The sequence below is a fragment of the Monodon monoceros genome, unplaced genomic scaffold (genome assembly GCF_005190385.1).
Source record: "Monodon monoceros isolate NGI ecotype Baffin Bay Population unplaced genomic scaffold, NGI_Narwhal_1 Super_Scaffold_6, whole genome shotgun sequence".
Taxonomy (NCBI): Eukaryota; Metazoa; Chordata; class Mammalia; order Artiodactyla; family Monodontidae; genus Monodon; species Monodon monoceros.
In genome coordinates this window covers 15,036,873-15,055,607 of record NW_021703783.1, presented here as the reverse complement: position 1 = coordinate 15,055,607, position 18,735 = coordinate 15,036,873, and the positions used below count along the sequence as shown (strand labels likewise).

At 35.7% G+C, this 18,735-nt stretch overlaps 1 protein-coding gene across 3 annotated transcripts in view; it reads right to left on the bottom strand.

The window, feature by feature from the left end:
* The window catches only part of AEBP2 (AE binding protein 2), a 72,387-nt gene that overhangs the window by 38,219 nt on the left and 15,433 nt on the right, over nucleotides 1-18,735 (bottom strand). For all 3 annotated transcript variants that reach the window (XR_003791096.1, XM_029205287.1, XM_029205288.1), the window contains exons 2-3: nucleotides 13,086-13,293; nucleotides 7,525-7,632 (exon numbers count right to left, since the gene is read on the bottom strand). Coding sequence is in view for 2 of the 3 variants with exons in the window: in XM_029205287.1 (XP_029061120.1) it covers nucleotides 7,525-7,632; nucleotides 13,086-13,293 (316 nt within the window). In the remaining variant the exon portion in view is untranslated. The remainder of the gene's footprint in view (nucleotides 1-7,524; nucleotides 7,633-13,085; nucleotides 13,294-18,735) is intronic.

Below are 18,735 nucleotides of genomic sequence, written 5' to 3'. Positions count from 1 at the left end.
TAAAGCTTAATACCAAATGACTAAGAAAAATCAAAATCACACTTAAAAAAAAAGAAGACCAGAGAATAGTTGAAAGAATTCCAAAATCCTAGTCCTATAAACACATGTAATGTTTTCCAAACCTTTAATAATAGAAGGTTTCACTACGTTAAACAAAATGGCAGCAGCAACTCCCCTTCACACAAACGCTAAATGCACATACAAAGCAAGGGTATATACACAAGACAAAGAGAATATGGGGAGAGGCTGGGGCAGAAGGTGCTTATCTAGGAATAATCTTTGCACTTTAATTATAAAAGATAAACATTATTAAAAGAAAAAACTATATTTACATTTTAGGAGTATGTCTGATTTTACAAAACTAAAATTTCATAACGAGCTGACATGATCAATTATTTTCATATGACATTAACTTCTCAAGCACAAAACAAACAAGTTTAAGAAACATCAAATGTAACTTAAACATAAATGACACATCCATGACTTTCATTTATTTCCCATGTCAACTCAATTAGGTCTTACAGACTTCCAGTTTCTAGCCTTTGCCATTACCAACACTCCAATGGACTTTTACCATCTGAATCTTTAGACAGTTGCTCCAGAAGCCATATGAGCAAAAACTGATAAATATATAAAAATCTGTATTAGATGAGCATCAAAATGTATTATAAGCCAAAGAATAACATAGGGCTTCCCTGGTGGCGCAGTGGTTAAGAATCCACCTGCCAGTGCAGGGGACACATGTTCGAGCCCTGGTCCAGGAAGATCCCACATGCCGCGGAGCAACTAAGTCCGTGTGCCACAACTAGTAAGCTTGCACTCTAGAGCCTGCAAGCCACAACTCCTGAGCCCTCGTGCCACAACTACTGAAGCCCGCGTGCCTAGAGCCCATGCTCTGCAAGTAGAGAAGCCACCACAATGAGAAGCCTGCGCACTGCAACGAAGAGTAGCCCCCGCTCGCCGCAACTAGGGAAAACCCACGTGCAGCAACAAAGGCCCAACGCAGCCAAAAATTAAATAAATTTATTTTTAAAAAAAGAATAACATAATACATGAGTCATTCTGTAGACAGCTGACTGACTGACTGATAGAATAAAGAGTAGAAAGCGCTGAAAGTAGAATGTCAACTTATAAACTTAGATGGGAAGAGAGAAAAAAACTCATTTTGTAACCCTCATAGTAATAAATGATTCAGGCAAGAAACATTAATGGATACTAAAACTAGTTCTAATGGGGAACAATATATTCATATAGTTCAAAGTATCTCTCCAAAAATCAATCATTAATTGTAAAGGGACAAATAATAAGTTTATGGTAGAGAACCTGGCAAATTCCACCTTAACCAAGTGATGCTAGGTAATTTCATCCATGATGGAACAAACTCTCATCAAGTGTCCCCTGAAGTGATACTGTGACAATTTTATTCTATTTTCACCAAAAATGCATAAACTGAATCTGATCACATCAAACAACCCCCAAATGGGCAACATACTACAAAATAAAATGTTTATACTTTTCAAAAATATTAGTGCTATAAAAGATAAAGACAGGCTGAGGAAACTAAGTTTTAAGGAGTCATGAAAACTAAATGTAATGCATGATCCTCAATTGGATTCTAAACCAACGGGGGAGAAAAACGGCTATGAAGGACATTATTGGGACAATTAGTGAAATCTGAATAGCTGATGGCATCAATGTTAAATTTCTGGAACTTGGTAACTGTACTAAGGTTATGTAAATGAACGTCCTGCTCTTAGGAAATAACACACACTGAAGTATCTAGGGATACAGCTCCTCTTAAATGGTTCCCCCAAAATAGTGTGCGCGCGTGTGCGTGTGTGTGTATGTAGGAAAAAAGGGAGGAAAGAAGAGAGAGGGATGGGGGGAGGGAGACAGATGGAGAGATGGATGATGTACTGCTGGATGGAAAGATACAGAGAAAGAAAATGTGGCAAAATGTTAACTGGTGAATCTGGCTGAAGGGTATACAGGAGTTCTTTACACATACATGTGTGAGAGAGAAATATATGGGAGTTCTTGTATCTTTTCTGCAAGTTGAAATTTTTCAAAATTAAAAGTTTAAAAAATCTGTGTTTTAGAAAAAGTACCATAAAAAGTCAAGAAAAAGGTCAAAATGGGGAAAATATTTAATTCCTATCACAGGAGGGAAATTTTTTCCTACTTCATAATAAAGAATAATGAGCTCAAAAAGGATTTCCATTCTAAAAATACAAAATAATTAATACAGAGGAAAAATGATGTGAATATATAGAAAAGTATTTATACTGTATTTACACTGTGTCTGCACTGTATATAAGTAGAAATGTGTTACCATATACCAGCAGATTGGTAAAGATAGAATAACAAGCCTCAAGGTTGTTGAGTAACAGGCACTATATTATACACTGCTGGTTAGAATACAAATTGGTATGTTTTTCTGTAGGGGGAATAATACCTTTCAAAAGCAAGCCTAGACATATACCCTTTGACTGAGCAAAATAGCTTCTAGGAATTTATATTAGCTCACAAAAGTAGTTTATAAAAATGTGTTAACTGATTATATTGTGGAAAACTGGACCAACAAAATCCATCAAGGAATGATTAAATAAAATATGGTAAACTATTACATAGAAAGATCACACAACCACTAAAAAGTTAATTTATTGACATGAAATGATGTCCAATACAAAACTAAAATGGTAGGCTAGGGAATTCCTGGTCCAGAAACTAAGATACAGCAAGTCAAGCAACATGACCCAAAAAAAAAAAAAGTTACAATACACGTAGTTGCAAAACGATCCCATTTATTTCTTTACTTTGTACATATACGTTAAGAAGTCAAATAGATTATAGTTCCACTACCTTCTTATTTAAGCTTGTCAATGTCAAATTTTTTAATATGAAGCAAGCATAACCTTTATAACACACTTATTTCCATGTGACAGAGTAGAGGAAGAAGAGCGAGTCTACTAGGAACTAAGGAAAAACTTTGCTAGCTGTGAACTCCCAAGGTCTGTCATAGCCAGGCAACACTAGGCACTATACTAGCCCTTCCTTTCCCTATCCCTCCGTCCCTTTTATTTATTCAGGCTTCATTCTAAAGAATTAACAACTTTAAATGTTTTCAGTAAAGACAGTGCGCATTTTAAAAAATTTCTCTTCAAGATGATTCTATCAATTATCCCACACACAAACCATCCAACCACAAAGCAGCCACACCGATGGTGTTTAAGATATGAACACAACTGAACTCTCTGGCAAGTGCTTGAAGCCTATGGTAAAAATAAAAGACAAAAAATACAATGCAAACTCCTTATAATAATCGGATTCCAGACTAGTAGGTAGTAAGAGATAAGAACAGTAATGCAAAGAAAACATTTTGCAACCAATTACTTTTATACTTAATTTCTAGAGAGTCCAAGCTCACTAGTCAGAAATTTTTTTTACATACTTTCAAATTGCCACCATATAGTATCGCTAAATATATGAAACTACATGTGATTCCCTAAAGAGTCCACTCATTCTTTTATGCTTCCTTTTCTTTCAAAAGTACATATTTCTGTAATTAGTGGTGATAGTTGCACAAACCTGTGAATACACTAAAAACTACTTAATTATACACTTGGTAAGTTTTATGATATGTAAATTTTTATTTTTATTTTTTTTGCGGTACGCGGGCCTCTCACTGCTGTGGTCTCTCCCGTCGCGGAGCACAGGCTCCGGACGCGCGGGCTCAGCGGCCATGGCTCACGGGCCCAGCGGCCATGGCTCACAGGCCCAGCCGCTCCGCGGCATGTGCGATCTTCCCGGACTGGGGCACGAACCCGTGTCCCCTGCATCGGCAGGTAGACTCTCAACCACTGCGCCACGAGGGAAGCCCCTGTAAATTATATTACACACACACACACACACACACACACACACACACTTCTGGAATGACCTCCCTATTACCATGAGACAAAACTCTTAGCTCTGTTACGATCCTCCTCATCTTCACATACTGAGGGTTGGCAAACAATTTTTAAATAGAATGTAAGAAGCACTAACCATAAAATTGATAAATTAGATTTCATTAAAACTAAAAACTGTTCTTCAAAAGATCTCATTAGGAAAGGTGAGAAGGATAACCAAAGACAGACTGGAAGAAGGCATTTACAATATACATATCTGACAAAGGACTTGTATCCAAAATATATACAAAACTTTATATAATAATAAAAGACAAATCATTCAATAAAATAATAGAAAAGGGCTTGAATAGGCACTTCATCCAAAAAAGGAAATTCAAATAGCCAAAATCCCATGAAAATGTGTGCAACATATCATTACTCACCAGGGAAATAAAAATTAAAGCCACAATGGGATACCCCTACACAGACACCAGAATGGCTAAAATTAACAAGATGGCAAATACCAAGATACAGAGCAACTAAAACTCTCATTCACTGCTGGTGGTAATGTAAAGTGATATGACCAATCTGCAAAAGAGTCTGCAGTTGCTAAAGCTAAATATGCCATATTCTATGACTCAGTAATTCCACTCCTAACGATACAACGAAGAGAAATGAAATGAGTACATGTGTGCCATCAGAAGACATGTAGAACAGTGTGTTTAGGACAGCTTGATTAATAACAGCCAAAGACTAGAAAACCATGAGCAGAAGAATGGATAAACTATGGTTTATTGGACACTGGAATGCTACACAGCAGTTTTTTTTTTAATGACTGACACCTACAAGGACAAATCTCACCGCTATTTTGTTGAGTGAAAAAAAGCCAGACACAAAAGTTCATACAACTAAGCCAGGATGATAGAAATCGTAACATGGCCTGGGGGAAGGAGTAGAGGATGGAGGGGGATAGACTGGGAAGGGACATTAAGCAACTTGGTTTTACTGAAAATATTCTTCATCAGAATGGTAGTTACACAGGTGCATACAAACATACGAAACAAACCTTTAAAGTGCTGAACACTTAAGTGTACTTTAAATACTTTATTGTACATTATATCATGTTACAACTAAAAAAATTTTTTTCAAAGGGACTTGCCTCAAGCATCATCACCTCATCACCTCCTCTCTATAGCCAACTCCCACTCACCTCCTACTACTGTTTTCCAGCCCCATTCATCACTAATTCATGTTTCCAGAGAACCTTTTGAAGGTCACTATAGTGACCTATAGTGACATTTCACTATTTAAATCTACTTACATCTGTATAAACCTAAAGATGTAAGTTCCCTGATGGGCAGAGGCCTGCCTTTCCTACTCACCTTGCTTCCCAAATGCCTAGCACGTTGCCATGTACTACAGACATCAAAAAATGTTTTTTTGATTCAAATGATTCCTATGACTTATAGAACAATGCCTCACTAAATCACACTCCTTAACTTCTGCCTTTTAAAGACATTTTCTTCCCCCCTCTCCAATGGGAATCTTCTCTAGTTTCTAAAAAGAGATCTGGGGCGGGGGGAATCCATTTGTACAGGCTGTGAAATTAACCTGAACATCATAATCGACCAGCAACAGAATTGCTGCCTTAAAGAAAAATATATGGAAATAAAATGAGAAACGAAATGATTCTTTTACTTTAACAACAATAATCTCTTACATTTACTAGCTATATACTGTACAACTCTATGAGGTAACTATTATTACCAGTTATGTGTTAGATGGGAAGTTCAAAAAACTGTCCCAGGTCACGTACTTCAGGGCCAGGATCTGTAGTATGACTATAGGGAAGACTAGGGGGTTAACATTATAGGACACACATGCCAACAGAAGGCTCAATGAGACTATTTTAAAAAGCACACACAAAAAAAGAAATCCAAATGGTTAAACATATGAAAAGATGCCCTACTTCATCAATAATAAAGGAAAAGCAAAACTACATCAGGGGAGCGAATTCCCTAACGGTCCAGTGGTTAGGACCTGGCACTTCCACTGCATGGGCCTGGGTTTTGATCCCTGATCAGGGAACTAAGATCCTGCAAGCTATGAGGCGCGGCCAAAAAATAAAAATAAAAAACTACATCAGGATGCAATTTCTCATCTATTAGATGGGCAAAACCACAAAAGTTTGAGAACACCCTCTTAGCAAAGCTGTGAAGAAGGCAGACACTCTAACATTGCTGATGAGGACACAACCCCTAGAGAGGGCAGTTTGGCAATAGTTATCAAAATTACCAATGCTTATATAGCCTTCGATCCAACCACTCACATTATTTTGGGAATTTCTCCTACATATACAATTACACATGTACAAAATGACATATGTTCAAAGATTTATCACTGCAGTACTATTTGCAACAGAAAAAGACTAAAAACAACCCAAGTATCTATACAAGTTTGCTTAAATAAACTGCTACAGCAACACAATGGAATACTGTGAAACTGTTAAAAAAGAGAATATTGTCTATGAACAAGTATGAAAAGATCTCTACTAGAAAGTATGTTACAAAAGCAAGGTACACATACATACAATAAAAATGTTAATAACGGGAAACTTGGTATAGGACATACAGTAACTCTGCAATCTTTGTAATATTTCTATAAATCTAAAACTGCTCTAAAATAAAAAGCTTATAAAAAATAAGATACAGACAGTATATAGTTTATTAGATTTTGTGTAAAAGGAAGGAGAATGATCCTACATATGTATCTGCTTGTAGTTTCATAAAGAATTCACTACTAAGAACAATGGTTATATATTCGGGGGAGCGAAAATAAGGAACAAGAAAGGGAGCAAGGTTTCTCAATTAAATTTTTTCTTTATAATTTTTTAAGTTGTTAATGATTGTCTTTTCCAAAAAAATTAAGTAATTAAAAAAAAATAACTCTACAAGAATAATCTCCTTCTCTAACGAAACCCAAGGGAAGTTTCTGGCACAGTATTTATATACCAGCAGACACTGTGTTAACTTATGAAACTTCTTTAAATACAAACTTTTAACCTCTATGGTATACACTTTCCATAGTTACAAACCAAAATATTTTAACTTTTAATGAGGATAAAAGGAAAAATGGTTTTTACAGAAAATTGCTCTTTGTACAGATTTCCCCAAATACATCGATTTGACACGGTAATTTACGACTGAGCTCAGTAGCATGACCTCAAAACTGAGTGAAAAGAATCAAATCCCTTAATGTTCTATGATTTTATTTTTTCATATAATAATCAGTACTGTTTGCTAATAAAAAGGTTCAAACCTATGACAGTGAGAAAATATAATTAGAGCACAAGGTATTAACCACAACCAAGCAATTTTAAAGACATACATTCAAGTCACTGATCTGCACACTAGCTGTTTTCAAGACTCTACCTTCACAGTGACTTTTTTCTGGTCTTCAAATTTTAAAAAATTAGATTAAATTATCTTTACCTTCATCTATTTTATAAATTCCATGCATCCATGGGAATGTTAAAACAAATGGTTCTTTAAAGAACTTTTAGAAGGGCAAAAGTATGCCCATTAAAAAACATGCTAACTTGAAGTGAAGAAAAAACTCACATACACTTACTTACCTTAAAAGGTTTGTCTCCACTGTGTGTCAGCATATGCCTCTGTAACCAACTCTGACTGGTTGACGGAGTGTTATATACTTTACAACCTTTCCATAAGCAAACAAACACCTGTTAAAAGAAGAGCCATAATTGTTTTCATCACTTATTTCAACAAGGACTTTTATTCCTTGTAAATTCAAATAAACATGTTGGAAGTCTTCAATTCACAGAGACATTTATTGTACAACTCAATCAAAATGCTTACTGTAGATAAACTTCCTGAACTTCCAGAATGAGAGGCATAGTTTTAACCCTTCCCCATTAAGGCTGCTGTCCATTCCCTCAATAAGGAACTGATACACCAATCCCAAAGTGCCATTCAGAAGGAAATATACAAAATATTAACAATATAGCCCTAGGAACTAGAACCATGGACCATTATTTACATTTTTTGTATTTACCGCATGAGGGAACAAGCATGTATTAATTGTAAATATCAGAAATATATTAAGGTATAAAGAAACAATGAAAATAAATCAAAACAGTCAATTGGTGGACACTCATTCAAAGAATAAGTAAACAAATGATCCAATTACAGTCTTTCTGCTCTTGATTTCCTATTCTCAAATGTATACTAACACTACTTATGTTTATATTGTTCTACTTATTAAAAATGATTTCCAATTATCTTGCTTATGAAGCAAAATCTAATACAGAATGTTAAAATTAATATAGTTGCAAAAGCAATGTCATGAGATACTTCTATCATCATAATAGATCCACATTCTTGGGTTCAGGCAACTGAGTGTGACTGGGTTAACAACTAACAACATAATCTTTTTCCTACCATTGAGGTATCAATTTTTTGACCGATTCTACTTTTATCAAACTGAACACTGAAAACTGCTCCCCATCATCAGTAAAAGAAGTACGAATCTACTGTAACCGCTACCTTCAAAAAACCATATATAGGCTCTGTTCTTTTCTAAGGTTAGAACAATTATAGATAGAGCCACACTCTGAAGATTATAATGTACTGCATATGGAACAGAACAAAGATACACACAGGACTGAGGAAACAATCATTAAACAGTAAGTGTAAAATAAAACTTTTTAGAAGTCTAGAAAAACAGTCTAAAGTAACTGAGATCAATTTTTACTCAAAATCATTTTACAAGACGACACTGCTACTGCTGTTTGATATGCTTAAAGAATGTTAGCGCATATCTTGATTCTACAACAGATTTGCTGGTTTCTTTTAGTTAAGCAGATATTGTAAGTCATAACATTTCCTCCTTGGTACTTAAAATTCCTGACCCTAATACATGTTTATAAAATGATTCCTAAAGTGACCAGAATTAAAAGCTACTTTTTAAATGAATGTAGACAAAAATTTCTTTAGGTAAATTGTAAAACCCACTGCAAAGTAATACAATGCAACCTGTAAAAGTCTAACAAGCATGCATAAGGAAAATTCCATTACTATTAGTAAAGTAAGATCAGTCAGATATACTCAAATACAGAGCCAGTAAGCAGCATAATTTACATGCTCAAAGGGAGCGAAAGAAAGCCTACTTTTACTAATTAGATTCCTTCTGCAGTAAAATGATACAAAAAGATTTTATATTAAAGAAGAGAGACACAATCTAAAGTCAGCAAGGGGTTTGAATGGATGATCTCATGGTTCCTTTAAGCTCTTAGGAAAAAACTAGCTCAGTTTTTCACAAAATGTGAACATGTAAAAGGGAAGCAAATGTCTTTGATATTTATTTTGTCTCAAATCAGTCTGCTCTTTCAAGATCTGTCTAAAATGAAGGCTATAATTTTGTATCCCATAATTTTTAGCCACATTAAATGTGCTAACATTTTCAATTTCCTCTGTTAAAAGGTATTTAATAAACAGAGGACAAAATATTCGATAAACTGTCCAAATACAAGAATAAAATATTCCTCATTTCTTGCAAAAGATATGACCAACTTCATGTTGTGTTCAGGAGATACCAGATTGGCAATCAAAACACAAAGTAACCTCCTAAGATTGATTCCACTTCCTAGCAGCATTCGGATTTAACCATTAGAGTCTAAAAATATCATTTTAAATAACATAGAGGTAACTCATTCGAGTCTTTGAATAATAATATCCTATTATCGCCCCTCCTCAAAATCTCCCTCTGGCCCTCTTCCCTCAAACACACCAAAGAACATATACAAAAGTGAACTTAATAAAATGACACATGTAAAATCACCCCTGCAACAAGAAATATAAACAGATTTCTTTCTGGCAACTGCTTTTAAAGTAAGAAATAGTTAAGACAGAAAAAAAACAGAACACTAATGGATCTTACGGAACCACTGAAATCCTACAAGTTCCCTGCCTACCAAGACTTACGTGTATATTAAGAGGACACAGGGGTTTGAAATTTGATTAGTAAAACAGCACAGCCTCGTTTCTGAAATCCAGTCATGCACAGAAGTACGAGCCGAAGAACACAATTCTATTTTACTTAACAAAAAAGGTTAAATTTTTCTTGCTTTTTATTTTATTTTTTTATAAATTTATTTATTTATGTTTGGCTGCGTTGGGTCTTCATTGCTGCGTGCGGGCTTTCTCTAATTGCGGTGAGCAGGGGCTACTCTTCGTTGCGGTGCGCAGGCTTCCTCATTGCTGTGGCTTCTCTTGTTGCAGAGCACGGGCTCTAGGCACATGGGCTCAGTAGTTGTGGCACATAGGCTTAGTTGCTCCCCGGGATGTGGGATCTTCCCGGACCGGGGCTCGAACCTGTGTCCCCTGCACTGGCAGCCAGATTCTTAACCACTGCGCCACCAGGGAAGTCCCTGTTTTTATTTTTTAAATACAAGAAAGTACTCTCATGATTCTTTTTTAAAAAGGTATATTCATAAAAGGTGTTTAAATGGTAAGTTCTTTTAATGTAGAATTAAGTATCCACCCACTTTGAAAGGGTCAGGAAAACCTAAACTCCACCTGATTTCATCCTTCAAATATAAAGTCCACATGACATGGCAACACAAACAGCTTACTGGAAAGTAAAGAAGTTTCTAAGCTGTTATATGACAGTTTTGTTTTTCCCAGGGCGAAGATTAGAGTGGGACGAGAAGAAGAACAGGAATTAATATAGTATTTAGATCTTACTAACTTACTGCTCCAGAAAAACTGTCATCTTTCAGTAATTAGAAACATAAAATCCTGCAGAATTACCAATAATTTCCTCATTTGTTTCTGTTCCATTATGACAGTTTAACACTTGGAGTAGAAAGAAGAGAAATAAAAATTCTTTAAAAATGTCATCAAAATCAGCTGTTATCCACTATACATGAGGTATCTAGAATAGTCAATTTTATAGAGACAGAAAGTAGAATAGTGGTTACCAGGGGTTAGCGGAAGAGACGATTAGGGAGTTATTGTCTAACAGGTACAGATTTCAGTTTGGGATAATGAAGAAGTTCCAGCGAATGACAGTAGTGACGACTGCACAACAATGTGATGTACTTAATGCCACTGAACTGTACATTTAAAAACAATTAAAATGATTTCTTTTTAATTTCCCTTCCAAGAGGGCGTTTTAAAAAAAAATGTTCCAACCAACAACTACTCTATTGTAGATGAGATCGGGCGCGTTCAGGGTGGTACGGCCGTAGACACAACTATTCTATTTTAAAGCACAAACTAGATCAAGATTTCCTGTCTTATCTAGCAGTATCAAGTTTTCAAATTCTCATTCACACTTTCATTCTGAAAGCTTAAGTCTAGATATCAAAGACTGATATGTAGAAATAAATGGAAACTATTTTCTTCATTTAGCTGATCCTTTACGTTTGTAGTTTAGCAACTAATGTCCTTCAAAGATCAGGACATCTTTCTGAAGTCAAAATAGCATTACTCTTAAAATTAGCCAGAAAATCTTATTATTTGTAATAAAGTAATTTTATGAATAAGCATTCAAGAAATGACATGGGGGAGGGGGTTTCCATTTCAGCAAGTTTACAGTTACTGTAGAAATACCACAACTTCATGCCTAGCTCTGTAATATCAGTAAGACACGTGCAGGTGCAGGGATTACATGATACATTCAGACTGTTAACTCCATTTTTTCTTCAAATCTGTAAAAGGCAGAAAACATTCTCCTAAAGGCTGTGTGCCAACTCAACTTGTAGGATCAAGACTTAGAAATGTGAAATTCTCCTATACCTCCTAAGAGATCGCCTACATAGCTTGGGATCCTATATGCAGTTGCCAAGTCAAGTGACTAAAAAGCATCATGCCATGGTTCAAAAGACTACCTTAGTGATATATACCAAGTGACAACAAGCACTGGCTCACAAAAGGCAACTCTGTAATGACCAAGAAACCAACTTGGTTAAGACAGTTTCACTAAAAATCTGAGATATATATATGGGGGAAATGAAGACTGTTACCAACGGAGCTTAACCACTGAGCTGGGTGGGTTACGCAGTGAAAATACCATATGATGGGCACAGTTCATTAATACACGCTTTGGTGTCTACCCAGACCCCATATACGTTAAATCTAATAATATGACAAATGTTTACTTATCAAGTAACTAAAAGATTGCTGAAACATTATAACATATTGTGATAACAGCAAATATCTCTTAAAAGAAATTTCAAATGCAACACCATTGGTAAAAACGTGAGGAGTGCCTGTTACGGTTGCGTGTTTAAAAAAAAAAGATCATAATACAATCTAAATATCAATACCACCATGGAAACGGTTACCCACTTATTTAAACTAAGAAGATTTTAACCATTTTAATATCAGTATATCTCAAAAGTGATGGCACACTGACAGGCAATGTGTGGCCTAATAAATTATCTGTACTTACAATGTGACATTAATTTCTGGAAAACATATTAAGTATGGTTAACCAAGACATAAACCTAGATAAAATTGAAAAAAAATTATAATATTATCAATTTTATAAATATTTTGGCCCATTACACTGTGCCTCACCTAATCTGCTTTAGCTCTTTATTTACTATTCAATAAAAAGTATATGAACTGACACAACTAAATGGATTCCTGAAAGAATACACATCAATACTAAGCCAGCTCTGACAAGACTTGGGAAAGATGATCAATTATCACAAATAATGAGTACAGATTGCCATTTAACAGGACTGTTTATACTAATCCTGGTACCAATAGTTTCTCTAGTTAATTTCAGCATCAGGGATAACTCAAGACCACTCTAACAACAGAAATCCCAAACAGTGCCAATTCCTAAATGTCCTCAACTCAAAACATCAGAAGCTTGAAATACATAGTATTCATTTACAATACTCCCACTGTATTGTAGAAAGTCTAATTTCTTCAAAGTAATATACCTAAGAGCAAATTAAAATCCAACACATAATATGTTCTATTTGATTCCATCAAATATGTGGGAAGTAAATAAAAGGGGAAAAAAAAACATTTGAAAAAAATAAACCCTGTGTAAAAGCAATCCCAAATTACTTTGAAAAAAAAAAAAGCCTAACTAGCAATTATAAATTAATAAAACTAATGAAAACAGGGAGTGAAAAAAAGAAATGACAAAACCAACCCCTCCTCGCTGACCATCTACATGTATGGAACGGATGTGATCTGCCAGATCTGGACTAGAGTTGAAGGAAGCCTGGCACTGGTCCCAACAACAATTATAGGCAATATTTTTGCTTGAAGAAGTAGTGCTTCCTTGTCCATTCATCATTGCTGGAGTTGAACGCCCACTGGAAATTGTGCTGTCTACATCCATTATAGTACTGCTTATGCTACAAAAGAAGAAAAAAGGCTGTGTTATTCCTAGAAATTCACTAACATGAATATGATCTTATAAATAATTAAGATTACCACTTGACATTCTGCCCCATAAAGCATACTAACCATATTTTCCATTAGAAAACAACACTGCTTTAAAATTATTTAGTTTCAAATAATTATTCTCTGAAACTAAATTTCAAATAAATATTATTTGCAATAAAGTGCAAATCAAGGTAAGAAAAGCTAGTTCCTCAAAACCAGATACGGGATAATCTGAGCAACTTTTGGCAGACATGAAGTCCCCAACACCATACCCTACAGAAAATAAACCAAACCAAACCACACACACACACACACACACACACACACACACACAGCTCTTCACATTTCATCCTTTCCACAGTTCTAAGAGGCATGATAAAGTAATAGATTCCAACTGCAAATAATTCAGAATCAAAAGATTATCTTTACAGTTCTGCAAATCACTTGTTGATCTGAAATCTTTTCTTCTGTTCACTAATCTGAGAATACAACTGCTACCACATCCTACCTCTTTCCATCTCAAAGAAGTTGGGAAATTTTGCTGTATTTTCCCTTCTTAATAATAGGCAGAAGAGAGAAATCTGAGTGCAATAAAAGTTTCTCTGATTTTACCAAAGTCTAAATGAGAAGTACTTTCCTGGCCCTCATTTTTTTTTTAAACTCCTATGCACCAAAAAGACTGAAAATGCCAATCAATCCCTTTAACTTTTTATTTACTAAACAAATTATTACATGTTAGTAATTCTTTTATTTACTAAAAAATTATTACATTAGTAATAAAAGTAATAAATAAAATTGAGTAATTTTGAATGTTCAAAATTTCACATCATAATAAAATGTAATACTTTGCCTTCATCTTAAAAGCAATTCATTTTCTAATTCTTTTTTCAATGTCTTCTCCATAGAGAAATTACATGGACATGGCATCAATCACAGAAGGACCAACAGTAAGAATGCTTCAGACTAAATCCATTAAAAGATATATAACTGCTTGTAATTTAAGTACCAGTAAATTATAAAATTGATACTAACTTTTAAGGGGTATGCTTCCCTACCCCCAAGCTTTTATTATAAAAAATTTCAAAAACACAGAAAAATATATCTAAACCTGAACTCAGATATAGACAACAAGCTAGTGGTTACCAGTAGGGAGGCAGGAAGTGGAGAGGAGCAACACAGGGGCAGGGGATTAAGAGGTGCCAACTACTATATATAACATAAATAAGCTAGGATAAACAAGGATATATTGTACAACACAGGGAATATTGCCAATATTTTATAATAACTAGTAAATGGAATACAACCTTTAAAAGTTGTGAATCACTATGCTGTACACCTGAAAATGTATATAATATTGTACCATCAACTATATCTTAATAAAAATAATTAAATCTGAACTCAACAATTAACACTTTGTGCTGTTTTTTGTTTTTTCGTTTTTTGGGGTCTTTTTGGCCATGCTGCGTGGCATGTGGGATCTTAGCTCCCCAACCAGGGATCGAACCCTCACCCGCTGCATTGGAAGTGCAGAGTGTTAACCACCAGACCACCAGGAAAGTCCCTGTCCTGTTTGCTATATTGCTATAATTTGTTTTTCTCAATCATATGCAGGTTGCAAACATAATACTTCAACCACAATTATTTCAGCACATGCCTTCTAAAAACAAGAACATTCACCTGTAACCACTCCAACCTTATTTGTTCACACCCAAGAATTAAACTGAACTTTTTAAATAAGCTTAATAATGACTTGTGTCTAACGTCAAATGCACCCATTTTACAAAGATAACGAAAATGTTTTTGTAGGATGTTTCAGATGTGGAAAATATCTCAGATTTCCCTCTGAAGGATATTCACGTATTTAAGTCCATCTGGCTACCTATCTACCAGTCAATACATAGATTCTAAACTGCAACTTTATTTTTTTTTTAAAACTGCAACTTTAAAACTTCATCCTGAAACTTTGTAATCTCAAGAAAACTCTCCAAAGTGAATCAATTCTTGAAAACCTGAAAATATACTTATATACTGTTTGTTTTTCCAGGAATAAACTGTAAGTACAGTATATACTGAAATACAAGTTTTTACTTGAGCACTAGAAATTTCAAGTCTCATGAGGCCCTTATCTGCCAAATGGTTACCTATTTTCCTTATCACTTGCTTTATATATACTAAAACATTTCAACTGTAAAGTTCATACTTTCGTAAACCATACTAATTAACTCCAAAGGCAAACAAAATATTAACAATTTTAAGTGCAATATTGTCTACGTGCAGTATTATTCACTTGAAAAATAGTACTTCATCTGGGTATGGATCCTCATAAAAGGAGAACATAATGCAGGTGTTAAAGGACATGAAATTTGTCTACCATTGGCAACAAGCTGCAAATGCAATGGCACAGGAGATAAAGGGCAGGTACCCTACCCTGGAAGACACAAGGGACACTCCACAATTGGACAGCATCCCCACAGAGCCTCCCAGAGCCCAGCAGGGCAAACTGGAGTCCTGCCTCATGATCCCTTCTTGACTCCTCCAACTTCTACAAAGTGTCTAATCCTAAACCTCCAGGCTACCTTTTGGCCCCAGATCCATGCCGGAATCAGTGGTTCTCTCCAGTCTTAAGACTGATAAAGGCAACAGTCCTGATGCAGGAGAGCACCGGAGACGAGTTACAAGCAATTTCTGATTTTGACAGGACCCTGAGATAGATACAGATTTCATAGAAAGTCCTTCTTCCTATAATAGTAGGATAACAAGATGCTCAGAACTAAAAGGTGACATTCCACCTGACCTTGGGTCTAGGTTCAAGCATATATTAAGATTGTTCATTCAGTTAGTTCTCTTCCCAATGAACTTACTGATTCTGTAAAATGTGAACAAAAGCAGCCTGGTATTTTTAAGAAAACCTAAGCCAGAAAAAGCACTCACTCTATTCAGATAGTTTCAATAATTTAAAGCAGTGCTGTTCAAACTAATATGTGTATGAACATCTGTGATCTTATTAATCGCAGATTCTGATCTGGAGGTTTAGGGATAAGACTTGACATACTGTATTTTTAGCAAGAGCCTACTTGTTGATGCTGCTGCTACAACATTCTAAGTAGCAAGACTCTAAAAAGATCTCTTTCATTATTATTACCCAACTGAAACTGACCAGACTATCTAAGGAATTGTCTCATATTGTAGAATAGTAAGCTAAAGCAACCACGTGTGTGCACATACACATACACACACACACACACACACACGATGACAGAAAATCCGTAGGTTTAAAAAAAAACAAAAAACCACACACACATTGTTAGAGATTCCTATGCAATATTTAGGGAAGGATGTAAGACATTTTTAACATAACAACGTTCCCTTTTTCCTCTTTTCCATGGGCCTTGTTAAGAAACTATCTGTCAGAGGCAGACCCTAACGTCTAGAGTAACTACATGGATTTTATGAAAATGGTTTCCCTTGAGAATTCAAGGGCCAGTTCACACATACATACAAGAATAGCCCTTTTCTGATAACTCAAATTACTTCCAAGCAAAACATATGTTTGGTGGATGTGACCACTGTCAATAGGGCTATCAACACTGACAAGATCAGCTTGCTAAATGACAAGATACAGGAGCAGAGGAAGCAAAACATGGATGCTATGTTATGATAGAGAAGGAAGAGACCATGGTCTTGATGTAGCAGTAAGAAAAGTTTGCTGACATGGCTTCAGATTCCACACTGCAAATAATCTTAAAAAGACTATCACTTGTCAAGTTTTGGTATATTATCAAATAGCCACACAATTAACTTAAAAAGTATATTAAAATACTCCTTCCTTTTCCAACTAAATATGTGCCCGAGGCCAGATTTTCTTCATATGGCTCAGCCAAATCAATTCATTGCACCAGGCTGAATGCAGAAGCAGATATGAGAAACTAGTTGTTAAGCCAAACATTAAATATAAAACAATGTCACTCTTCTATTTTTTTTTTAACTGAAAAAGTTATTTTGCATTTAAAAAAACTTCCTGGGACTTCCCTGGTGGCACAGTGGTTAAGAATCCGCCTGCCAATGCAGGGGACATGGGTTCGATCCCTGGTTCTGGAAGATCCCACATGCCATGGAGCAACTAAGCCCATGCTCCACAACTACTGAGCCTGAGTTCTAAAGCTCACGAGCCACAACTGCTGAGCCCGCACACCATAACTACTAAAGCCTGCACATCACAACGAAGAGTAGTCCCCGCTCACCGCAACTAGAAAGCCGGCACACAGCAAAGACGACACAACGCAGCCAAAAAAAAAAACAAAAACCAAACTTCCTGTTACATATAATTGGTTTATTTTTAGATTAAATAAATGTTTTTAATGTTCTCAGTTTTGAATTTTGATCCTGTAACAGTGATAAATGTAACGTCCATAAACAAGCTCTATGGTTTCTTCAGTAACTTTTTTTTTTAATAAATTTATTTATTTTATTTTTGGCTGCGTTGGGTCTTCGTTGCTGCGCGTCGGCTTTCTCTAGTTGCGGTGAGCGGGGGCTGCTCTTCATTGCAGTGCACGGTCTTCTCATTGCGGTGGCTTCTCTTGTTGTGGAGCACGGGTTCTAGGCGTGCGGGCTTCAGTAGTTGTGGCACACGGGCTTAGTTGCTCTGCAGCATGTGGGATCTTCCCGGACCAGGGCTTGAACCCGTGTCCCCTGCATTGGCAGGCGGATTCTTATCCACTGCGCCACCAGGAAAGCCCTTTAGTTAACTTTTTTAACAGCTTTACTGAGATATAGTTCGTATTCCTCAATACTTAAGAAAGCAAAGGTGTCCTTATAAGCAAAATGTTTGAGAACCACTGATCTAGACTATATTTAAAGCAAGGCTTAAAGGTCTCTCTGAAATAGATTGGAAAGAGTATGTTTCTGACCTGGAATATTTTTATTTTATTCTAAGGTTAAATGCTGAATCTGAAATTCAGTTTGAGGTCAAACAGGTAGGGGCAGCCTTATCTGCAATCTACTTTTCAGTTATCTGTGAGGAAACTCATTTGGAGTATGAATTTTCCTTGGTAACTTTGAGTCTTTCTCTTTCTAGGCTACTGAATGTGTAACTTTAAAGGAGGACTGAGGACAGGGACCTGAAGGGGATACAAGTGTATAATGTGAAATCAAATATAATTTACTCTTGTCATCAAAAAACTAAAATATAAGAATTTCAGAATTTCCTATAAATATGTCATTAATTAGCAAAGCTGCAGCTCTGCACTGGTGCTTCTCCAACCCTAACTTAGGCCTCCACTTGTCCATTCATATAAAAATTAGGTCTGCAAATCCCATATCTTATGCTTTATCCAATTAAATGCCTTCCAAAAAGACTCACAGTTACTTGCTGAATGCTCTCTTCTGCTAGGGGACTAGCCAGGTAGCTGGTA